General features: G+C 46.6%; 1 protein-coding gene across 1 annotated transcript in view; it reads right to left on the bottom strand.

Annotated features, from left to right (window-relative positions):
• The window catches only part of NPFFR1 (neuropeptide FF receptor 1), a 34,028-nt gene extending 8,308 nt beyond the window's left edge, over positions 1–25,720 (bottom strand). Inside the window, exons 1-2 of the mRNA XM_058544367.1 lie at positions 25,333–25,720; positions 3,654–3,989 (exon numbers count right to left, since the gene is read on the bottom strand). Of these exons, the coding sequence (XP_058400350.1) occupies positions 3,654–3,989; positions 25,333–25,720 (724 nt within the window). The remainder of the gene's footprint in view (positions 1–3,653; positions 3,990–25,332) is intronic.
• Between the last annotated feature and the right edge of the window lie 216 nt (positions 25,721–25,936).

Genomic DNA, 25,936 nt, shown 5'->3' with positions numbered 1-25,936 from the left:
TTCTGCTCCCATAGCCCTGCCCCAAGTTCTAGGCCAGTGGTTCTCAACCCTGGCTGCTCGCTGCTCACTAGAATCGACTGAGAGCTTTGAAAGAACCAGTGTCCAGGCCCAAGCCAGACCATTTACAATCAGAATCTCTGGGGGTGGGACGCAGGCATCGGTATTTTTACAATCTACCCAGGGGATTCAAGTGGCGGCCAAAGTTGAGAACCATGAGGACAAATCAATCCTGACTCCCAGGTCGGGGCAGGTAGAAGCAGCTTTAGCCCCTCCTACTGGCATCCTCACTCTGATCCCTGGGCTTCTGCATTGTCATGAGACCTGGGCCACACCTGCCCTCAGGATTGGTAATCAGATCCACATCTTGGGTCCTGAGGCCGTGTGTTGGTAACTGCCTGGTGTCTCTGCCTGTCTAGGCCTGGGGGCCCCACCTTATTCTTGTCTATTGTGCTTGGAGACAGGAGTCCTCTCCCAAGGCTGGGGCCCTCCTGTCACAAGCTGTGTTCCCTGAGTTGACTTCCTGCCTGCACGCATATTGAGTACCAGGCACTATCTCATTCAGTCCTCACAACAACCCTATTATTATCATCTCCTTTTTATAGATGAGAAAACTGAGGGGAGATTAATTGATTTACAGTCTCTTTGCCCACCATGGATTAGTGGTGAGAGTTCAGTCTGGGAGCTGGGGAATTTAAATGTCATGGAAAGTCAGCATCGCTGTAGAGAGCAGATTGGTTCCAGCAATTCCTCTCCCGAGTTCATATCCTGAAGACATTCCCCCACTGTCCACAAAGATGTTCACTGCAATGTTTTTTGTAGTGATGGAGACTTGGAGGTAGTGGTGTGCTGGTAAATCAGCCCTCAAGAAAAAGCTCTGGTTTGTAGCATTTGCCAATTTCTGTGGTGTAAAATCTCCCTACGTGGCAAAGTTCATACTACCAACATGATGTCACTGAACATGGACAAGCTGGCTCCAGTACACCACTGGGTAGAGGCCACCTGGGTGCCCATCCCTGGGAGACCAGAGGGTAAAGTGTGGTGGATGCACATCAGGGAGTACCAGGCGGCAGCTGGAAGCAACAGGTTAGATGTACCCATGGCAACACCAATAGAAGGCTTAGCGAATAAAGAAGTGGAATGAGATCTGTAACCCAAAACCACTCAATTAAATTAACAATATATCCACAAAAATAACCAGGAAAGTCCCGACACAGAAAAACTTCAAGGTGAACCAGCCCCTACCAGACATTAAAACATATTATCAAACACCTATAATTAAGACAGTCTGGTATTGGTGCATGAATAGACAAGCAAGCAGACCAGTAAAAAGGACAGAAAACCCAGCAGCATACTCAAGTACAGTAGAAGTTTAGTACGTGATAAAGGGGGCGTCTGAAGTCACCGTGCAAAGGTTGACATTTCAATAAATGGTGCTGGGTCAACTGGAATTGACCATTTGGAAAAAGATAAAATTAGATCCATATCTCATACCATACTCAAGAGTAAATTCCAAGTGGATTGGGGATATAAGTGTAGAAAATTAAACTGTACAAGTACTAGAAAAAAAAATCCACAGGTAAATTCTTCTTTATGTGTAGGGAAAGGCTTTCTAATTATGTTTCAAAATCCAGAGGCAATAAAAGAAAAGATTGATAAATTTGACTATATAAAAATTTTTAATTGCATAGCAAAAACTTCTATAAATAAAGTCAAAAGACAATTGGCAAACTGGGAGAAAATATTTGCAACATATAACACAAAGTGGTATTACTCCTAATATATAAAGAACCCTTAAAAATTGAAGGACAAAGGACTAAAAACCTTATGGAAAAATGTGAAAAGGATACACAATTCACAGAAAAGATTTAAAAATTGTCCTTAAACCTATGAAAAAATATTCAAACCTCATTCATAATTAGAAAAATGCAAATAACCATGGCAAGGCTGTGGAGAAATGGGAGCTCTCATTGCTAGTGAGAATGCAAACTGATACAACTCTTCTGGAGAGGAATTAGGTGATACCTAATTTATGCACTTATCTTTTGATTGGGCAATCTCACTCTGGTAATCTACCCTGAATATACACCTCCAGTGATACAAAATACATATGCACAAGGATATTCATGGTAGCATTGTTTGTAATTGCAAAATATCTAAACAACCTAAATTCCAATATACAGAAGTGGTTGAACAAACTATGGTACATCTACACAATGGAGTATTATACAGATGTAAAAAAGAATAAGGAAGAACTCTATGAACTGCTATGGAGCGATTTCCAGGATATATTGCTGAGTACAAAAAGCAAAGTGCAAAGAGTGTCTATAGTATATTACCCTTCATGTAAGAAATAAGGGGATATAGGAAAATATACACTTATCTGCTCATTTGTGCAAAGGAAATACAGGCAGGATAAATCTGAAAATAATGAGATTGGCTACCTATAGAAGGAGGGGTAAGAATGGGGTGGAAATAATGGAGGGAAGGGGGAATAGTGATGACAGAGGAGGGACATTTCTCTGAATGTATCTTTTGGTATGGCTCTGACACTTTAGAACCATGGCAATGTTTCACATGCTCAAAAAAGAAATAAATCAAAATTTATCAGGATGGAGGGAAAACCCAAAGTGGAAGACAAACAATAACAAATGAACCTGAATGTATTACAAGTGATTAATAACCCCAGGGAAGGGGCATGGGGAAATAAGAGACTCCCCTAAGTCACTTGGGAAAACAGTCTATAGACTGTCTATATACGAACTGGACACAGATACTGTACTCTTTCTAAGAAATTTGTTTCTCACAGCAGTATGGATTAGCAATACTAAAACTACCTTATGTGTATACTGAGATTGAACAAATAAGTAAATATATTGTGGATAAATAGAGCTAGATTTCTCACTGTCAGAGAAAGAAGTTACAAATGAGGAAAAGAGGCAAGTTAAAATGAATCCTGTGATATTGGACTGGAATCAGAGGTATCGTGGGTTTTCACGTACATACAGATAGGTAGATATAGAAATAAAGGTGCCTATTAAATGTGTGTGTTAGCATCCGTGTATTTCCTAGCTCTGTCCCTTCTGCCAAACCCCTGCTAAATGCCCCGCTAGTCCCTACTTAGACACTCTCAGTGATAGGGAGCTCACTACCTGAAAGACAGGACTCCCTATGTTGGAGAACACCTCAAATAAGTGGATTTTTAGGTCCTTATTCAGAGGAAACCTGTCTCCCTACCACTTCTTCCACTGGTTCTAGGTCTGTGCATGCGAGCTACCTATGAGAGGAAGACTGAAAGGTGTAGTGGTAAGAATAGGGATGTGAGAATGTGGGACTTGACGCTTAGCTGTGTGACTACAGACCAGTCCCTTAACCACTCTTAGCATCAGTTTCCTCATCCGTAAATGCGGATAACAATAACACACACTTTATTGGATTCTTGTGAGGATTAATTAAGATAATGCCGGAAGAGTATATCACACAATGCCTAGTACAAAGAAAATGATTAATTCATTGTATCTATTATTTCTAGTCTAATCCCTCAGCCACAAGACTGTCTTGCAAGTTTGAGACAATAGCATCTCGGCCAAGAGACCAGGGCAGCAACGATTTCAGGGGTGAGAGGTACTCCCTCCGCCTCCACCGCATCCACTCACCAGTGATGAGGTTGTCCACAAGGGTGGTGGGCATGCAGAAGATGCCCACTAGCAGGTCGCTGACGGCCAGGTTAAGGATAAACATGTTGGTGACGGTGCGCATGTGCCGGTTCTTGAGCACGATGAAGCAGACCAGGGCGTTGCCCACCATGCAGAGGAGGAAGATGAGCACGTAGGCCACGATGAACATGGCCGCCACTGGTGACGAGTGCTGGTAGTAGGACGAGAACGTGAGGTTTGCAGCCGCGGTGGCCCTGGTGTTACTCCCATTCTGGCTTGGGCTTGGGGGCCAGCTGCTGTTGGGAGGCTGGGAGGGGTCCCCTAGGACAAAGGAGCATATGGGTCAGGACCCTAGGCAAAGAGGAGATGACTGACTTCTCACCACTGGTGAGATCCTTCTGTGCTCCAAACCCTGCCCCTGCCCTAGTACGCCAATCACCTGCTCAACTCCAACCACAACTGGGTGCACTGATCCAAGACTTTCAACCCGCAGCCACTCACATCCTGATCTCACACCTCCCACCCCGCCTGGTCCACGACTCTTTTCCCAGTGTCAGCCAGTCTCCATTAGCACACAGTCTCCTCTCTGCCCCATCTAGGCTCCATCCTTCTCAGCCCTGCTCCCTGCCCTAGAGGCTGAAGAACTACATCACCCAGGTTCCCTTGCCCTCTGGTTTTTGACCGAGTTCAGCCAATGGGAGGCACTGAAGGACTGGAGAGAAGTCAGGGTATTCATCTCCTGACTCCCTCCCTGCCTGGCCCACTTCTGCCCGTGGGGCTGTTTTTATGGGCACAGCTCTTGTTAGGTGACTCCTGTTCCATGGCTCTAGCTCTTGCGGGGCCACAGTGACGCTGTTTCCTCTCTGCAGTCCCTGGATGCTTCACCATCCCTTGCTGGTTCTCTTACCCTCCCCTCCCCCCTGTAAAGTCCCTCCATTAACTCTCTTCAGTTAAACCCTTTCTGAATGCACCGCCTATTTTCCTCTGGAACCCTGACTATTACACCCTCAAAATCTTGATGTCCCTCCTCATCATCTCCACAGAATTTTAGTTGGGAAAGGCAAGAAGGCAGTAGAGGAAGAAAGAATGAAAGGGGACTGTGAACCAGGGCTAAGGAGCAAAGGCACACATTAAAGTCACCAGAAAGCCATCCCAAGGCAAGGCTAGCGCTCATCCTTCACCTCTCCCCGTCGTGGTGATCAGCTGCTTCACCTGCACAGCATTTCACAGAGCACTTCCATATCTATTATTTTATCTAACCCTCCCAGCTACCCCATGAGGGAAACAGGTTAGGAATTAGTCCCTTTTGAAATGGGACAACTGGGATCAGAGGGATTCTGTGACTTGCTCAAGGTGGCACAGGAGTGGTCCTGTGGCCGAGTTGGTCCTGCTCTGAGAGTCTCGCAGTCAGTCCCAGGCTTTACTGTGTGTTTCTCCAGCCTCGTTTGGAAGGGAGCAGCTTGGTGTCCAACAACAGCTCCTCTGGGAAGCCATTAGATGTGATGACTCACAATGTTGTCTTGTAAACTCTCCTCCTGCCTTCCTGTGGGACTGAAGGTGGCCGGTTCCAGGGGATGAACAGTCTTTGGGGAGTCTTCTGTTGTGTCTAGAGCTCAGCCATTGGCCTGGAGGCCTGCTGGAGGCTTGGGACCTGGAGGCTAGAGACACCCTGGGGGAGCAAGGGCCAACGAGCTGGCACGATGGGGCTCGCAGGGACCAGCAGGTGCAGTGGGGGCACTCAGGTTTGGGGTGGAGGGCCTGTTGGTGGGGGTGCAGAAGCTGGAAGCTTCCAGTGCACAGTGAGAGGGAGAGATGATACCCTTCTGCTTAGGCCCTCTGGAGGCATCCAGTTGCACCCAACTGTCTTTATTTTAATATGGAAAATGTCAAACATGTACAAGAAAGAATGTTTTAGTGAATGTACATAGGAGTATATAGTTTAACGAACCATTACAAGAGAGAAGAATATAAAGAACCTCCACAGATATATCATCCACCTTCAATAATTATCAACTCAAGGCTAAGCTTGTCTCACCCATTCCCCCACCTCTCTTTGGATTATTTTGAAATGAATGTCACATCACTTCCTTTCATCCATAAATATTTCAGTTTGTATCTCTAAAAAATGAGTCAAAAAAAAAATAACCATGGTATCATCACACCTGACAAAATTAACAATTATGTAATAATATTATCAATTATCCAGCCTCTAGCATTCAAAATTCTCTGATTGTTAGATAATTTTTAAAATAATTGGTTTGTTTGAGTGACAGTCCAGACAAGATTTCTAAGTGGCAAACCACCCCAAAATTTAGTGGTGTGGCACTGTGGCTTGGCAATGTGGGTGGCCCTTCTGCAGGTCTCTCTTTGGATCACTCATGCAGCTGTGGTCATCTGATGGCTCGACTGGGACTGGAAGGTCCAAGATGACCTCCCTCACATGGCCTGTGGTTAGTGCTGCCCTGTGTTAGTTCTCCACGTGGCCTCTCCTCCTCCAGGAGACTAGACTGGGCTTCTTCACAGCTTATTGGTCACAGGATTCTAAGACAAAAAGAGAAGAAGCTACAGGCTTCTTAAGATCTAGGCTCCAGAATTTTCACATCATCACTTCTGCCACATTCTGTTGACCAAAGCAAGTCACAAAGTCAGCCCAGATTCAAGCCAGAGGAGAAATAGTTTCCACCTCTTGATAGGAGGAGTGGCAACATTACATTGCAAAAGAGTTGTGGACACAGGGAATTGTGATTCGTGAAGGTCCGTTATTATAAAATCTACCACCTTCTCCACATTGCATTTGGTTCGTGGAAATTAACAAACAGAAAACTTATTAAAATGGAGTCAAGAGGCCAAAAAAGGGAGCTCTCACACCCTATAATGATTACAGAGCCCAGCAGGAAGAAGAAAGTCTTCTTCTTCTTGCCCAGCAACAGCTCAAGCCAATGAGAGACTGTCACAACTCAGCCAATGAAAAGCCACTACACTTGGAACTCCCAGTATCCTTCAATGGGCTCTGTTTACAATAGCAATCCCACTTACTCTTCCCCTCTATAAAAGTTTCTCCTGGGCCGGCCCCGTGGCGTCGAGGTTAAGTGTACATGCTCCACTGCTGGCGGCCCGGGTTCGGATCCCGGTCCTGCACCGACACGCCTCCACAGCTTGTCAGGCCATGCTGTGGCGGCATCCCATATAAAGTGGAGGAAAATGGGCACAGATGTTAGCCCAGGGCCAGTCTTCCTCAGCAAAAAAGAGGAGGATTGGCATGGATGTTAACTCAGAGCTGATCTTCCTCACAAAAAAAAAAAAAAAAAGAGTTTCTCCTCCTCTTGCTGCTGGGGACTTGAATGTGGCTAGCCATGGCTGCAGACCCTGAATTACAATATTTTGGTGATCCTGAATAAACTCATTTTTGCTGGAGAAATAACTGGCTGTTTATTTGATTAATGTCAACATTTTGATGGCCCATCAAGGGATCCAGAAAAGACCCCCGAAGACTCCAAGGCTGGTGAGCAAACAGGAACGATACCCACAAAAGAGCCCATTGAGCTCACTGCTTTTCTCACTGACCCTGGAGTTTGAGGGTAAGTCTTTCTCCTGGATCTGAGCTTCTGCCTTTTTTGCATTTGAGGCTCTCCAGGCCTTGCTTGAGATCTGTTTTAAGACTTCGTCCTTTTCTGGCTAAGCCCTTGTTTGTCTGCAAGTACTCACTCGGTGGCACATCGGCCTGACTCTTTGAATCAGGCTGTTCCTTCAAACTGCACTAGCCTTTGGTCCGATTCCTTCTGGAACTGGACTGTTTCTACTGAAACTGGTAGCCTCGGGTCCGACTTTTGGACTGTTCATTGGAACTGTGCCATCCAAACCTTGGCCCAACTCTCTTGGGAGCAGATTGTTCCTTAGAACTGTATTGCTCAACCTTCGGTCTGATTCCCTTGGGAACCGGACTGTTCTTTGGAACTGCATTGATTCAACCTTCAGTTCACCTTAATGAAATGGGAGTGTTCTGTTGGGACTGGCTGGTATTAAGCCAGCAGGCTGTTGGAGCCGCTCAAGCTGTTTGAGTTGAAAGCTGTTTAAGCTGTTTAAGCTGTTTGAGCTGTTCAGGCTGTTTGAGAATTATTCCTTTGCTCTAGAGAAAAACCTCTAAGAAATGAGATCCCAGTTATCTAAATATTTTGAGGGTGCCCCCTGCCCCCCCAGGGACCCTGGATGATTTTATCTTTAAAAACCGCAGTCACTCCTCATGCACATTTTTAATTAAATGGACCAATTTATCTAAAAGTAATTTAGAATACCAATCAATGGCCATTATGGGGAACATTTGGACTGCCCAAACTTCCTTTTGTTTCTTTTCTTTTTTTTTTGCGAGGAAGATTAGCCCTGAGCTAACATCAGATGCCAATCCTCCTCTTTTTGCTGAGGAAGATCAGCCCTGGTCTAACATCCATGCCCATCTTCCTCTACTTTATATGAGATGCCGCCACAGCATGGCTTGATAAACGGTGCATCGGTCCACGCCCAGGATCCGAACGTGCAAACCCAGGGCCGCTGAAGCGGAGCGCGCAAACTTAGCCGCTGCACCACCAGGCTAGCCCCCAAAATTCCTTTTTTTAAAACTCAATCAGACAACCATAGCTCTGTAATTTCCAAAACTGAATGGAACGCCTATTTTGATTGGTATTTTGAGGCTTCCAAACGTTACCAGGAGTCTAAAATTGCCTCTTTGCAAAATAAAATTTTAACATTAACTGAGGTGAACAAATAATTAAAGATAAAATGGCTTCCGAAGCCTCACGTTCCTCTACCTTGGCTCCTTGTGCTCAGGCCCCACCTCTAGCGCCATCTTCCTCCTTCCCTTCTATGTGGCCTGCACCTCCTCTATACCTCACTCTCACCGAACTTCCCCTTTCCCCTGAACCTTTCCCCACTCCCTCTTCCTCTGAACCTATCAGAACCTGTCCCTTTAAAATTAAGCCTTCTGAGGCTCCAAAGTCTAAACCCTTAATTTCTTATATTCCCTGGACTAAAGCTGAACTGTGAGCCATAGTCAAAGATTTTCCAAAAATAACCGAAGATCCTCACAGATTTGCTGAGGAATTTAGCATAGTAATTCAAACTTATCAACCTGGTTTCTCTGACTTATATCAGCTGGTTCATACGTTTCTCGGTGAAGGCCAGGCCCGGCATTGAATGAAAACTGCTAACTGGGAAAATCCTGTAAGGTCTCTAGAATTACAACCAGGAGACCAACTCATTGACCTGTTGTATGATCAGGCTCGGGCAATCGCTAGGCGACTTCATCAGGCACTTCCTAGGGCTTTCCCAAAGCCTGGTGATTAGAACAAAATTCAGGTTTGTGCACAAAAACCTGATGAACTTGTTCATGACTATTACAATCAACTTCAGATTGTTTTTAAAGAAAATGCTGGTCTTCCTTCAGATGTTGGTTCCACCTGGGTAGCTTTACCTCTCTGTTTATTAATGGGCTGAACCGGGGACCTTTTCCTTCCAGTAAAGATGACCAGGATGGAGTGGGAAACTATGTCCACTCCAGATTTAGTCAATCTAGCAAACCAACTTGCTCACACTCTAGATGAGGCACCCAAAAGAAAGACCACCAAAATTCTTCATCTTCAACTCCAGCAAATGAAGGCCCCTAAAGGAAACCAAAAACCTCCTAGTTTCTGTTATTATTGCCAACAGCCAGAACATTGAAAAAGAGATTGTTACAAATTTAAGGACTGTTACCAATTTAAGCACTTCAAGTGCTTTCAGCCCTCTAATCAGCCTTTCCAATGTCCTCCAAATCCTCAATGAGACTCTGAGGAGCTACAGGAGCTCTTCTCAATCCTCTTTCTTTTCTTTCTCTCTTTCTTTTTTTTTTTTTCCTGAGGAAGAGTCACCCTGAGCTAACATCTGTTGCCAATCTTCCTCTATTTTGTATGTGGGTTGCTGCCACAGCACGGCCTCCAATGAGTGGTGTAGGTCCACACCCGGGAACCGAACCCAGGCCACTGAAGCAGAGTGCGTCAAACTTAACCACTAGGCGACAGGGCTGGCCCCCCAATCCTCCCTCTTAATCAGCTCAGATAACATTTCTCCAGATTGGAGATGAATCTCTTTCTGTCCTAAACGACACTGGAGCCACACTCTTGGTGCTCAACCCCACTACTATAAAGCAGCCTGCCTCAGAGTACTAAACCGTTCAAATAGTGAGGATTTCTAATAAACTTCAATAGGTTCCTGACTCTGAACCTATTCCCTTTTGCTTAGGGCCTCTGAGAGACACACACCCTTTTCTCCTTAGTCCCTTCACCCCTATTCATTTATTAGGCCATGACATCTTGAAAGTATCATGCTGGAATTTCTTTCTCCCAAAAGGGGGAAATAATTCTAGAATTTGACAGTAGTCATCAAAACAGCCAACCAGGTGAATTAAATGACCCTTTGACATCTTTTATTTGCTCGTCTCTGATGGTACTAGAGTTGATTCTGGAAACACCGATCATTTGCCCCTGTTGAATCAGCTACCACCCTCCTTATGGGCAAAATCTCCAACTGATATTGGTAAAATTCACAGTGCACGTCCCATCAAGATTCAAATAGATCCCTCAAAATCTCTCCCCCAAATTAATCAACACCCTATAAGTAAAGAAGCCCTTCAAGGTATAAATCTCATAATGGAGGATTACAAGACTCAAGGCCTCATTATCCCTTGCATTAGTCCCTGTAACTCTCCTATTTTACCAGAGAAAACCCAAGGGCCAAGGGTGGAGTTTAGCCAAGGACCTCCAAGCAATAAACAACATTGTCATCCCTCGACATCCTGTTGTTCCTAACCCGCATACACTACTAACATGCATTCCCACTGGAAGCAAATTCTTTACAGTAATTGATTTATGCAGTGCATTCTTCAGTATTCCAGTTGATGGAGCTAACCAATATCTTTTTGCCTTCACTTGGGAAGGAAAACAATTCACCTGAATAGTAATGCCTCAGAGTTTTACTGAAAGCCCTTCTTATTTTTCACAAATTCCGAAGGCTGATCTGGATGACATAAAGTTCCCTAGGGGTTCTACTTTGTGGCAATATGTGGAGGATTTGCTTCTTTGCTTTCCCTCCCAACCCTCCTCACAGGAAGACAGCACCTGCTTGCTAAAGCTTTTAGCCTTAAAGGGACATAAGGTCGCCAAGGAGACATTGCAGTTTGCCCAAACCCAGGTTTGATATTTAGGGCATCTGATATCAGAACAAGAGCTACACCTAGATCCAGATAGGCTTCATGGTGTCCTAAGTTTCCCAAAACCCAAACCTAAATGCCAACCCCGAAGTTTTCTTGGGCTAGTTGGTTATTGCTGAAATTGGATTCCAAATGTCTCTCTTACGGCCAAACCTCTGTATGTTTTACTAAAGAACAACAATCTCAACCCAATTTATGGGAAGAACTGTGCAACATAGCCTGTAAGGCCTTAAAGGAGAGTTTGATGAACCCACCTGCCCTTGGACATCACAATGATCAAATGCCCCTTTTTCTTTTTGTATATGAAAAGGAAGGGAATGCCCTTGGGGTACTCACCCAAAAACATGGGGACCGCAATCCATACATAGCGTATTATAACCAGCAACTGGACCCTGTGGCACGGGGTACCCCCCTTGCCTTAGAGCCATTACTGCCACTGCTCTTTTTGTTAGGGCCACTGAGAAAATCATTGTGGGATTCCCTTTAACCATTTTTGTACCTCATGCAGTAGAAATCCTCCTAAATTCTCATCAGACTCAACATTTTTCAGTCATCTGCCTCACCTCCTATGAAATCCTGTTGTTAACTGCTCCTCACATAACTCTTTTAAGTTGTAGTAACCTAACCTTGCTACTCTTCTCCCCTCGTTACTGACAAAGTCTCTTACAACTGCTTAACGCTGACAGATCACTCCTGATGAGGAGGAAACTCCTTTGGGTAATGCCAACTTCTCATGGTTCACTGATGGCTCTTATTTAAAAGGTGACAATGGCAAATATTGTTCTGGGTGTGCTACTGCAACTCCTTTTGATAGTGTTGAGGCAGCACCTTTACCCATGGCTACAGAGGAAAAACAAGAGTGGAAATTCAACAATTGTTGGTTTGATAAAAAGAGAAAGCTCTGATTCCAACCAAATAACAACCCAGTCCTCCTGGAGACTCTAACATTCCCACTCCTAACCACTGCACATGCATTAAACCATTGGTCTACTGACAAAACGATAGCATTCATGAATCAATATTGGTGGGGAAATATTAACGAGGCCACAAAAAGTGCCTACCTCACTTGTCCCATTTGTCTAAAATACAACCCAAGGAAGCCTATTTGTACTGCTCCCAGACATTTTAGACTGCCTAATGGACCATTCGAGATTTGACAAATGGATTTCATACAACTTTTCCCTTCTCACTTATATAAATATGTTTTAGTCATGGTTTGTATGCTTTCTCACTGGACCGAAGCCTTCCCTTGCAGACAGGCTGCTGCCTCTTCTGTGGCTAAAGTCGTTTTGGAAAGGATTGTCCCTCTCTGGGGAACTCCTCTCGAGCTTCATAGTGATCAAGGAACCCATGTTACTGGTCAGGTACTTGACAAGTCTGTGCTGTTTGGCCAGTTTTACAGCACTTTCACTGCGTACCACCCTCAATCCTCTGGTTTAGTCAGATGCACCAACGGCATTATTAAGACTCCGTTGGCAAAATTTGAACGGACTTTCTTCATCCTTGCTGGAAAAGCCCCTATCAAATACTGCTAACTAACCCTTGTGCCACAGAACTCTAGGGAATAGACGCTTGGATTCACGTGACACGCCTAAAGAAAGCATCAAACCCTGACTGGAACTTTACATTATCTGGTGACCTGAAAGTAAAGATTTCCCAGAATTGCAGCAGACAACATCTGATGAGACAGCTTTCCCAAGATGTCTGGACCAGGCCTGTCGGAAGTTTGTCTGCCAAACCTTTGATGATGACATAATGCTTCAAATGATCTCCAATTCCTGTGATCTTGATAACATATGGACTTCAGAAAAGTGTCTGAGCGTTCTCCCTTCTACTCCTCTTCGTTACTCAAATGTGGCCACGAAAGTGCACACTTTTGTGCATTTTCCCTCCAACGTGGGACATGACATCTAGGAAATGTCCTTCCTGGCATTGCAGAGCCCAACAGAAGAAAGACTTCCTCTTCTTGCCCAGCAACAGCTCAGCCAATGAGAGACTGTCATAGCTCAGCCAATGAAAAGCCACTACACTTGGAACTCCCAGTCTCCTCCAATGGGCTCTGTTTACAATAACCCTGCCAACTTTCCCTTCCCCTCTAAGAGTTTCTCCTCCCCTTGCTGCTGGAGACTTTCACGTGGCTTGCCATGGTTGCAGACCTTGAATAGCAATATTTTGGTGATCCTGAATAAACTCATTTTTTTTTTTTTTTTTGTGAGGAAGACCAGCCCTGAGCTAACATCCAACGCTGATCCTCCTCTTTTGCTGAGGAAGACTGGCCCTGGGCTAACATCCGTGCCTACCTTCCTCTACTTTATATGGGATGCCGCCACAGCATGGCTTAACAAGCGCTGTGTTGGTCTGCGCCCAGGATCCGAACCTGTGAACCCTGGGCTGCCGAAGCAGTGCGTGCACACTTAACTGCTACACCACTGGGCCGCCCCCCTGAGTAAACTCATTTTTGCTGGAGAAATAACTGGCTATCTGTTTAAGGTCAACAGGTTGATGTGGCTCTTAAATCTATTAGTTTCTAGGTTCTCTCTCTTTTCCCTCCCTGCAATTTATTTGTCATATAAATGTCTGGGTTTTGTCTAGAATTTCTTGCAGACTGGATTTCACTGCTTGCTCCCTGGTGATGTCATTTTACGTGTTCTACGCTCTGTCCCCTGTATTTCCTGTAATGGACAGATCTAGAGGCTTGATCAGATTATGTCTGGTGGTCTCTTTTTTTTTGATGCTAAGCTTGATCAGTGGGCTCAGGAGATATCAGCCTGATCCCTCCACTGCCAAGTTCCCCATCAGCTTTGCTCCAGTGATGATTATTGCCTAGACCTCTCATTGCATCTCAAACACAATCCAAACTGTTTGCTGCATGGCCTGGTTCCTGTTGCCATCTCTCTGGCCTCACCTGCTGCCACTCTCCCCTTTGCCCATTATGATCTGGCCACCTTGTGATGGCTCCTATACACTCTTGCTTTTTCCAACTTCAAGGCCTTTATCTCTTCCTATTCCCTCTGCCACTTCCCCTCCCTTAGGTCCCAGCTTAAATGTTGTCTTCTCAGAGAAGCCTGACCTGATCACTTTATTTAAAGTAGGTGCCTCACTATTATCTCTCACAGCATCCTGTTTATTATCGTCAATCTGTGAATATTGTATTCATTTTCAGGTTTATTTTTTTTTTCCCCACCCTTGAAAGTCAGCTCCTGGAGAGCAGGGGTCTTCCCTGTCTTGTTGACAGCCATCTCCCCAGCATCTCGTCAGCGCCTGCCCATTGTAAATGGTTCAATAACTGGTTATTGAATGGATAAATATTTGTATGAAGAGAAAAAGGAAGGAAAGGTTGATCCTGGCACCAGGTGACAGGGTCCTGCTCCAAGCCAGCATTGCTGGTGTTGGAAGGCCTTCTCCAGGGTCCTCCAGAAAGAATCCCCATCACAGAGTCTGTTGGGAGCTTCCCGAGGCAGCTCACCCCTGCTGAGCCTCAAAATCAACTCAGAATCAGTCCCCATGACTTGGGGAAATCTGTGGGTGTGGAGAGGTAGAGGAAATTGCCAGAACCTGCCTGGCTAGACTCCAGTCTGTGTGTTTCCCATACTGCCCTCATTCAGCCTCAAAGAATTGCTTAGTGAGTTCATATTCCAGTCTGTCCCTGGGAAGTGTCTCAGAGCAACCCTGCCCATCATTAGACCTTCAGCTGAGCCTGGGCAACAGTCTCTACTAAACAGCCTAGGCCAGTTTCCAGCATTGTAGACTAATTGTTTTTCTCAAGGAGGAAAAACTCCTTCCTATTCCTGGCAACTCCCCTGGGCTGGGGTGAGATGGTTTGGAGGCAGGCAGACCTCTCACCCCACCTGGGCTCCCTACCAGCAGCTGGAGACCTCATTAACACCCTGGACTTGTCCTTTCTGGGATCTGCCCAGTGCCCTTGTGGATACATTACAGCCTGTGAAAATTTCATCCGCTGAGTCCAATTAAGCCATTCCTCTACTAGGGGAGCTTCCTGGCGGTCTCAGGATATAATAATGGTTGCCTCCAGGGCATTCTGATGATCTCAGAGATCAAGCTCTGGGCAACTGAAAGCCTGGGCCCAGAGAGAGGATGAAGGTACACTGGTTCTCAGCGTGTGGTCCCGACCAGCAGCATCAGCATCACCTGGAACTTGTTAGAAATGCAAACTCAGGCCTCACCCCTGATCTAGGGAACAGGAAACCCAAGGTATCTCTGTTAGAATGCATCCTCCAGGTGATTCTGATGCACAGTGCAGTTTGAGAACCACAGAGCTAAAGGACTTGGACCAAAGACCCTGGAGGTAGTGGAGACACAGAGACTGGGAAGTCCCAGCTGTCCTTCCTGGTGACTTCAGGCAATACACTGAATGTTTGTGTCCCCTCAAAATTAACATCCTGAAACCTAATCCCCAGCGTGATGGTATTTTGAGGTAGGGCCTTTGGGAGGTAATTAGGTCATGAGGGCAAGCTCTCATGAATGTGATTAGTGCCCTTATAAAAGAGACCCCAGAGAGCTCCGTTGTCCCTTCCACCATGTAAGGACACAGCAAAAAGATGGCTATGTGTGAACTAGGAAGCAAGCTCTCACCAGACACCTGATCTGCGCCTTGATCTTGGACTTCCCAGCCTCCAGAGCTGTGAGAAATAAATTTCTGTTGTTTATAAGCCAGCCAGTCTATGGTGTTCTGTTACAGCAGCTTGAGCAGACTAAGACACCTTGTCACCTCTGTGGGAACTTACCCTTCTCATCTTTAAAATGGAAACACACGTTTCCTGGCTACAACCTAGGGTAGGTCATGTCACCTCTCTGGAAGCCGGAGTCCTCGCTAGTAAAATGGGGCTAAGTTCAGACTTACCGAACAGGGGTTGTGGTGTGGAGTCAATGAGATAATGTGTGACGAGAACTTGGAGCAATGCCGGGCACATGGCGCTCAATGAGTGTGTAGTGTAAGCCCTGACAGTCGGTCTTTTTCCTTTTTCGTAATGCAAGTGCCTGACTTAAGCTTTGATTGCCAAGGCATCCACTTTAAAGAGGCATCCACTTCAACGTTGGCCGTCTTGAATAAACACATTGCCAGCCACACAACTAGATAAAGAGCCAGTATGGAGATTCCTCAAAAAATTAAAAATAGAAATACAGTATGATCCAGCTATTCCACTTCTGGATGTTTATACAAAGAACACGAACACACTAATTCAAAAAGGTATCTGCACCCCTATGTTCACTGCAGCATTCTTCACAATAGCCGAGACTTGGAAGCATCCTAAGTGCCCATCGACAAATGAATGGATAAAGATGTGATATATATACAATGGAATGATACTCACCTACAAAAAAAAGATGAAATCGTGCCATTTGCAACAACATGGATGGAACTTGAGGGTATTTTGCTAAGTGAAATAAGTCAGATGGAGAGAGACAATTACTGTATGATTTCACTCATATGTGGAAGATAAAAAAACAAAGAAACATGTAGACACAGAGAACAGATTGGTGGTTACGGGGTGGGGGAGTGGGAGGAGGGTGAAAGGGGTAAATGGGCACATGTGTACGGTGATGGACGGCAACTAGACTTTTTGTGAACACGATGTAGTCTATACAGAAGTCAAAATATGATGTACATCTGACATATATGTAATGTTATAAACCAACGTGACCCCAATAAAAAAAAAATATATGTATATATAAAAAAAAAAAGCCAGGCTACCTCCCCCACTGAGGATCCTTTGTTTTAGGGACTTTGGTTGATTTCAATAACGGACCATCTGGGCCACTTGCTTTTTTCCCTCTTCCCACACTTTAAATTCCTTCTCTTATGTTTTAAATTCACCAATAAAGAGTGAACCCGTGAAACCTTAGGCCCCCACCCTCAACCCCAATAAAAGCAGAACAACCCCAGGCCCGTGTGCTCTCTCTCTCTCCCCGCGACCTCACTGTGTGGCCCTAGGTGTGCTGTGTAATTTCCACGTCCTGTAAGAAATAAACCTTTATTTTTTCAGTTTCCTGATGGTTCTTGCTGAAGGGTGTCTTGCAATCACACTAAGAACCACAAGGGCTGCCTCAGCCACCACATTGGTTATGGACAGGCTGAGACCGGCACACAACGACGTGTTAGCTCAACCTCAGTACTGACCGTGTTAAACTGCACAATGAATACGAGAGTAATATTTTTATAATACTCTTGGTTTGGGCCTCCCTACAAAGCCTGAAAGACATGTGAGAGAGAAAACACACCAAAATGAATGCCCTGAGCACAGAACCACTCTGGGTATTTCCCCGGGTCACAGCCCTCCCAGTAACACTAACTTCATTATCATCACCTGCTGGTCTGTCCTGGTACCACACGGGAGCTCGGCCCCAGACTAGGGACCTGGGGTTCACCATTCAACACCCACTTCCTGAGAGCCTCTGGGTGAACCCACCCTGGGCTGAGAGGCTCTGGGGATCCGCTGCAGAACACAACACAAAACAGTACAAATGGCTGATGAACACGTGGAACAAAAAGTTCAAGTTCATTTGTAACCAAAGAAATGCAATTTTAAAAGAACACTGGGGTAACCTTTTCATCAGTCAGATTGGCAGAGATGAAAAGTGCTCAGTGAGGGCCAGGGTGTGGCTGTGCGCTGCAGGGAGAGAAGAGAACAAATCAGCTCAGCCTCTGCAATTGGGGCACATCTGCCCAGCGTCCTACAAGGGACCCACTCCCGGATCCAGCTGGTCCACTTCTAGGGATCTATCCTAAGGAACAGAACAAGATCTAATGGTGTGGGGGAAAATATGGATTGTAATGTACATGCCTTATAAATCTGCCTTCCGCATAAAAGGGTGTGTGTGTGCATGCGCGTGTGTGAACAATGACAAAACAAAAACACTAACAGTGTTTGTCCACAGGGGGTGTTTCAAGTGACTTTATTTTCATTTTCACTAACTTGCATTTTGACCTTCCTAATCAGAAGGAAGCTCTGATAAATGTGATTAAAATACTGACTCCATTAGTGGTTCTCAACTCTGACTCATATCAAAATCACTTGGCTTTTAACAAGATAGACCCCACTCCCTACAGCTGAATCACCTCTCTGTGGGTGGGGTCCAGGCATTGGCATTTTTTTTAACCCCCTGGTGATTTCCAAGTGTGGCAGGATTTGAGAACCACTGAATTACACAGTCTCTCAAGGGGCTTACACTCGGGTTTAGTGGTGGTGAACATTTTGGAGTCACCAAACTTTTGGACAACCTGATGGATTTGAACTCATTTCACGGATGCCTTCCCAGGGCTTTGTCCTGATATACCAAGAAATGGCCTCTGTCCAGATGGAATTCATAGTCTTGGAAAGCTTCAGATCCTCTCTCAGTGTTTTACCCACATTTTCAGGGGAGTGGTGGGCATTTGGAGTTGTGGCCCATCTTGCATGCTTTATCCCTTTTTCTAGCACTGATTTTTTCATTGGGGAGTCAGCCCTCTTCCCTGTATGCAACTTTAGAGGGACTGTCAATCAGGGATCTGCACGCACCCCTGGCCAAAGGATGGCCAGTCTGACTGCTTCTGCTTTGGATTTGACTCTGGGTCCCAGCAACACAGCTTTTCCTTCCACTGGGTGGAAATACTTCCTACCATACTCTTCTGATAAATTCCCATTGTAGGTTAAGTTAGTGAGAGCCAGTTTCTGTTGCTTATAACCCCAGTGTCTTGACTAAAACAAGGGACAAAAGTTGATCATCCTTGGACCTCCTGGGGATCTGCAGAGTTCAGGTTCAGAACCCCAGGGACAGCTGGAAGGGGTAGGGGTGGGACAGCACCATAGACCCCCAGATTCCTGCTCCCCAGATTAGATATTTGCCTTCCCTATGCTGCCTCTAACAGGCCATGTCTTCCCAGAGACTGTGCTGATGCAGATGGGAAAGAACACTGACTTAGGAGTCAGAAAACACAGCCTGGAGAGTTGGCCCAATGGTGGTCACTCTAGAACTTGCATATAAGAGGGGCTTGGGGGGACGGCGACTTAGTTCGAAGGAGAAGCTTGAGAACTTGTCTTAAAGCTGCTTTTGCACAGTTTTTACAGAGATATTTTTAGTTTAGGGTGACTTGGGGACTGATAATGGGGGAGCCTAATTCCCCATACCATTCCTTGGTACTCCTAGGTGAACTGGGGAGATCTAATCCATCTCCCTGTGTCCTCCTTGGTTTTCAGACGTGGATGACCTGGGCTTCTAGCGCTTCCTCTCTTCATGGGCTTGTTACCAGACTCAGCGTGATATCCGAGGAACTTATAAAGGGCCTCTCTGACCTAAGGGCTGCTTCTTGACTGCATTAGCTATCTTCCAGGCAGCTGCAGGGGAAAGGGGGGTCACAGGGAGATTCCAGGTCATTTGGGTTTGTTCCCAAGGAAGACGGCCTGGGCAAGGCCTGTGTTGGGGCCACTCAGGAGAGTGAAAGGTTGGCGTGCAGGAGGATCACTGCTGAAGAGGAGACTTCCTGAGACCCGCGACCTCACTCTGCTGCTCCTGGAGGCCAAGCTAAAGCCCACCTCATCCCAGGCACCCACCGCAGCAATATAGATTTTGCAAGCCCAGCCTCTTCTTGATAAGTAAGAGCAGTTGGGCCTTCTAAGAATCATGTGGGTTGGCAGAGGCCAAAGACAGAGGGCTGAGGAGTTCCAGGAGCAGCCAACAGGAGCCCCAAACAAGCCTCTTTTTGCCCTTACCCTTCTCCTACTCTGAAATCTTTTCATTTCTTCTCACTTCTTCCTGGAGCTCTCCAGTTTTCTGTTTTACTCATCAAAACCTGTATTTAGGAAAGAAGGTTCAGATGAACGTCATTTACCTCTCAGTAAAAACTGAAGTCACTGAATTGCTCTTTACTCACATATTAAGCCTACACTCTCAGCACATTTAAAGGCATCCCAGATCTCAGAAAATAGGGTAGAAGAGACTTAAGGGGAGAGGGAAAGGGAAGGGATTTTCCTCTCTCTTGCTCTGGGTCAGGCTAAGCCTATGCCCTGGAGCTCCCTTTCTGGGCTCTATGACTACTTCCTCAGGGTCTACCTGCAGCACTGGTCACATTCAGTTTCCTCTTTCAGCTATGTGTAGAATTTTTTTTTCTTTCACTAAGCTGGAAATGCCTTAGAGGCCAAAGCTATGCCTAATTCAGTTCAGAATACTTTCCACTATCTGGCACAAGGCCTAGAATATATAGATGATTAATGAACAGTTGCAATTAATAATAGGTCCTGAAGGCTATGAATTTTCCTCTAAGTACTGCTTGAGCTGTATTCCATAGGCTCTGATATGTACCATTTTCATTATTGTTGAAATACTTGTTATACAGCATCAAGCTATCTCTAACAAGGAAAGGAGAATTATTTTCACTTCACAGATAGGAAAATCAAAGCTCAAAGACAAAGAGACTTGCTCTTAGAACACAGGGGGCAGCAGTGGTGGAGCCCCAGGTTTTGCTTGGCCCCAGGATTCAGGATCCATCAAGTAAGCCAGGTAACCTAGTCTGAGTTTGAGCCTGGCTCTGGCTCTGCCACCTTCAACCACTTCTCATCCTCTCTGGGCATCATCAGGTCACCTATTAAGACCTCCAGTGTCCATTAGCAGCAACTAGGGATCCTTGATTTGAGGGGGACCTTGCCATTCCAAGGCTCGAGCTGCAAAGCTGACACCACAAATACTGCCTGTGTCATCTAAAACCTTTCCTGAAGAATCCAGGCACACAGTGGCCAGAGACAGAGCCAGGCTAGTCTGGGCTCAACTGAGAAGTAATGGAAGTGAACACGTTAACTCCTCTGGGATTCATTCTTCCCCCACCCAATACTTCCCAACCAGGCATCACCACTCAGAGTCTCAATGTCCCTGTCCCAAGCTCCTTATGTTCTCTCTCTCCCCATTTCTAGCAGGATCTTCTTTTAGGAAAGATTCTAATAAACTTGTTCACATGGATGAGGAAATGACTCATAACAGTTTAAAGTGCTTTGTCCCTTTTTGGCGTTTCCATTTCAGAGGAAGTCAAACCTCAAATCAGAAAAAGCAAAGCTCTAATGGTGCAATTTCAGTTAATGACAAAGTAGCAAAAGGTTTTTAAGAAGGAGGGATTGAATTTAATTCCTTCATATTTGTGTCTTAAGTGGATCTGGTAGAAATTAGCTGTGTTGTCAGTTCCAATATCTGTGCCTCAGTTTCCTCATTTATAAAATCAGGGTTGAGAAGTTGCTTACCCAGGCCTTTCCTGGCTCTAATAATATGAGGTCTTTGCAATAGAATGAGCCACACGATGCCTGGAGCAGAAATACTTACTATAATTACTGCTTCAACTCACTGCTGGAAGCAGGACAGACTGCCACTGATCATGGCCCCAGTGGGAAGCAGACTTGCACCTACCTGGCTTCTGTCTCCCCAGCAGCAGCTGAGTCCCCTCCCACTCCCCACTCCCAGCAAGACAGGAAGGTGCAGACGGTCTTCAGGACAAAGCTGGATAGCTGGACTCCATGGAGGCTGCAGCCCCAAGAGTCCCCAGAGTCTGGGCCATTTTGTGCAGAAAAAGCCAGCAGACCTGTTGTAGTTGCAAGACAGAGCAAGCTGCACCTCCTAAACTCAGTTTCATCATCTGCTAAATGGGGGTGATGCTGTCTCCCTGTCCACCTTCCAGGCTGGATGGGCAGCTCCAGGGGGATGAAGTGCTTTGTGAAAAAGAACAGGGCATAGTGTCTCTGGCAGCATGTCCAAGGGGCATGGAAAAGCAGAACCCACCTGGACCTCCAAAATGCTTCTGTGTCCCGGGCTAAAGGGAGACCAGCTGGCTTGTTCCCCTCCTCCTCCTCTCGCCAGTGGCCTCCTTCCTCTGCACGGGCCACTTCCCCACAGGTACACCCATCTCCACCCAGGGTGAACATACACCCTCCTAGCCTATGGCCTCCCTCAACCACAGAGCTCCCAGGCCCGGTAGGCAGCTGTGGAGGTTGCCAGGGACTCTGAGGAAGCCACTAGACTGGGGTCAGGCTGGCAATGGGGTGGGAGTACATCTGATTTGCTGTCTTCTGCTGACATCACACAGCACATCACCACAGCCAAGGCCCAGTGGGAAAGCCTGAAGAGGGTTACTGCCCAGCTGGCCCCAGCAACTCTGCAGGAGGCTCTGCAGACTGCTGTGTCTGTCCACAGGTATTGAGAGAAGGCTTCTGGGCCCTCAGAGACCCTCCAGGCCATAGTTTTGATGCAGCCACCCAAGAATCCCCCCTTCTACCCCCTTGTCAGGCCCCTTGCTCAAGCTGGATGAGAACCAGTGAGGAGACAGCTTCTGGGCCAGCTCTGAGTGACAGGATGCTGAGTTAAATTCTCTTACTGCAACTTGCCCCCTGGAGCCACAAAGAACAAGGGTGAGCCCCTGTCCCCAGGGTCATCCCCCTCTCCCTGCCTTTTTCCCACCCCGAACATCCCAGGGTCTCTACTCTTCAGTGAGAGGAAGTTCTAGGCCCATCTTACTGTCAGTCCATTTTGAGCCCCCCAGTAATTTTCCTCAAGAATGCAAGCCAGAGCTCCCCTATTTTAAATGTAAACAATTGATTTTTTGGACCTGAATTCAGGAATCTGCATTCCACTTATATTTATATTTCATTTTCCTGGTTTCGATCCCGCATTCTGGCATCTTGAGATACCTTTAAACTTTGAATCTGTTGCCGTGTGGGTGTTGCGGCTCTTATCTACAGCTTTGATAAGCATGCCTTTTATTTTCCCTCTAAATTATTAAACGTCATGTCAAGGTCAGAGCCCGAGGAACCTCCAGGCTGCATTCAAGTCTTTAATGAAAGCCCCATTGTCAGTCTTCCCGTCCCCTTCCCACTCTCTCCATCAGTTCACTGGGCTTTCTGAGAAATCTTCGCAGCGTCTTGCTGAAATCTCATAATTCATCTTTCTACCTCTGAGAAATCCAGTCTGAAAGAGGAAATTTGGTAGGTTTAGCCTGATTTGTTCTTAGTTGAGCACTAATATTGGCTCCTAAGGAGTACTACATTACTTTCTTTCCTTTTGAAAATTTTTTTTGTTTTTATAAAAAACGATGTGCTTATTATAAAACAGCTCTGAGCACTACAAAAGAAGAGAGCAAATGTCACTGCTCCCACCCAGAGATAACCCCCATGGCCGATGCATTTGTGATGCTTCCTGCCACATCCTCTCAGCCCCAAAATTCTAGCTGGGGTGGACACTTGCTTGCACTTCCAGTGCTCCATCAAGCCTGCACCCAGAGGTCTCTTTGCTTTGCTTTCTTTGAAGCCATGAACAGGAACCACCTAGAAGTGCCGGAGTGGGGCAACCCTCAACCAATGGAGAGGGGTAAGCAGTCAGCTCCCCATCTCAAGTGGGGCAAATTTTGGGTCTATTCTGCAATTTTCTCAGAGGGTCCTCAGAAGGATAGAATGCTCAATTGCCCACAGCTAAACCCAGCTCATTCATGCACCCATTCCTTGCTTTTTCTCCCCCTCCCATCTCACCCTCCTGACTTCTGCTTCCAGGCATCACCTCCCAAATAAACTCCTTATACCCAAGTCCTTCTCTTACGGTATGCTTTCAGAGGCAGGAGAATCCCAAGATGTTAGTGACCACCTCTTTGCATATATTTTACATATATATCCAATAATAATCCTACGTAATTTTGCATAAAGGGGATCATACTACACATGTTCTAAAACCTGCTTTTTTATTTTTACTCACAGTAGACAGTGAACATATGCTTATGCCAGTAAATAAAATCCTAAACACAGTTCTTAATGTCTGCCCAGTGGGCCATTGCAGGTGTGTCTCATCACTTAATTTACTTAATTTATGGACATCTGGATGGTTTCCAATTGTGCACTGCGATGAAAATGCTCGTGCACATATCTTTGCAAGTGTACAGAATAGCATCCTTTGAAAAAATTCTGAGATGTGTGATTGCTTTATTGTCTCCTAAGTGTTCACTGTGTTTGACAATTTATTCTGGAATTTTAATAGAGGTCAACGTTAATTTTAGCAGTTTTTTAAAAAAATCTTTCCTTCTTTTTTTGCAAATCAGAACATCTGCCCGTCTTGAGTTTTCTAGCACTTCCTTCATTCTCTGTAATTTCCTCTAAGGCAATGATTACATCTGCAAATGCCTCCGGGTCCCTGGGATGTCATTTGTCTGGGCTTCAATCGTATGTGGCCTGATGCCGTCTTCCTATCACCTGTGTTGGATTTCAATTTCCTCTTTATGCCACTATTTGAAGTAAAATTGCCTGTGCCCTGCTCTGACTACCCTCCCTTGTACATTAAGATTAGACCACACAGACCAAACGCCAAGCAGATTCCTTTTTATTATCCTTACTTACTTGAAAGGCTCTTTACCAATTTTCCCTGGCTTCTGTTCACTCGGGCTTCAGTGCTCTGCTAACACTATTCTCACAGACCCCGCCAGTCTTCCAGATTTATCTTGGGTTATGCATTCCTCATTGCATCTTTGTGTGTGCACTTTTCAAACCCTAGCTCACTGGAAAGCTACAAGTGCAGCCACACAAGATGTTCTGTAAAACTCCTTTTTCTTTCTTGCCAGCAGTGTTTACAATTACTTGCTTGGAATTTCAGGGTTTATTACCTCCTGTGGTGGCCTTCTCTTGCTGGTATGAATTTGTTCAACACATCGTCTTTTTTAACCCTCACAGCCTTCACAGCCCCACCCTGTGAAGCCAGCTGAATCTAAGTTTCTCCATTCAACAGGTGGGTAGCCAGTGGCACAGAGAGGTTTAGGTACCATCCCAAAGACACCCAGCAAGCCAGTGGACCAGCCCTCAGTCCTCCAGTTTCTTAGCCTAAATATGGTTTCCCTTGCCCACATTGGCTGAGAGAGGGGTTTGGAGCACCACCTGATAAGGTTGGAGCAAGCAGCCTTATGCCTGGGGCCACTATCCCTTCAAGTCCTGGAGGTCAGGTCCATAGTCCCCTCTCCTTTCCCCCGGGGAGAGAAATTCTCTCTGCATGGAGGAGATCTTGTCTTGAATTCCATCTCCCCCACTACTCCTACCCACTCTAGTGGCAAAGTCGATGACAATTTCTCTAAAGCAAATAGCCAAGCTGTCCTCACCTGGTTTCAAATGAGCCCCTGCCCAGGCAGGAGGGAGCATGCTGTGCACACACCGATACACCTCAGGTCTTTCTCTCCCTCTCTCTGTCTCTGTCTCTGTCTCTGTCTCTCTCCCACACACATGCATACGCACACACACTACAGAGCACTCCAGGTCTGTCTCTCTGTGTCTCTCTGTCTCTGCCTCATGCACATACACACAACACACACACAGCGTCACAGTGTCCGGCTTTGGACAGCCCTCTGTAACCAGACACCCCAACCCCTCTTCTCTCCCTTGGCTCACTGCTCCCGAGTCAGTACCCGCCCCTCACCCACTCCCCACCCGCCCCAGGATCACTCACCCTCCATGCTGCCCACTCCCACCCGCTCCCGGACAGTCTCCGATGGAGGGAGGCAGCGGGTCCCTCCAAGTCGGCAGGGGAGAAGCGGTCTCCGGGCGCTGGGTTGCCCAGCCCGCGCCTCTGCCTCTGGGCTCCGGGGATCGAGTCCGGGGTCCGGCGAAAGGGGACAGAGGGCGCACGCTCGCAGGCCCCAGTCCTTCGCTGGGTCTCGCTCCCCTCGGGCCCGGAGTGAGCCGGCCAGCAGCTGGGGCTGAAGTCTCCCGTGCAGCGCTGCTGCCTGCTCGGCTCTCCGCCCGCCGCCCGCCGCCCGCCGCCCGCCGCCCGCTGCCCAGCGCCTGCGGGGCGAGAGCGAGGGAGGGGGCTCGCGCGGCGCCGTCGCCATCGCCATGGCAACCGGCACACCTGCGCCGGCCGCAACAGCCCGTGCCCGCAGCGCTCTTCTGAGCGAGTGCGTCCTGTCCCGCCTCCCTCGGAAGAGACGGAGCACCCCTCCAAAGTAGGGGACACGCCCCACTGCCCATTGCAGCCCTGGCATTGATGTCCAATAACTCTTTACCCCTCTCCTGGTGCCCCACATCCCAGCCCCTGTCCCCACTCCTCGTCC

The sequence above is a fragment of the Diceros bicornis genome, chromosome 6 (assembly GCF_020826845.1).
Source record: "Diceros bicornis minor isolate mBicDic1 chromosome 6, mDicBic1.mat.cur, whole genome shotgun sequence".
Classification (NCBI taxonomy): domain Eukaryota; kingdom Metazoa; phylum Chordata; class Mammalia; order Perissodactyla; family Rhinocerotidae; genus Diceros; species Diceros bicornis.
The sequence above is the reverse complement of the archived record's forward strand: the minus strand, read 5'-3'. Positions and strand labels throughout refer to the sequence as shown.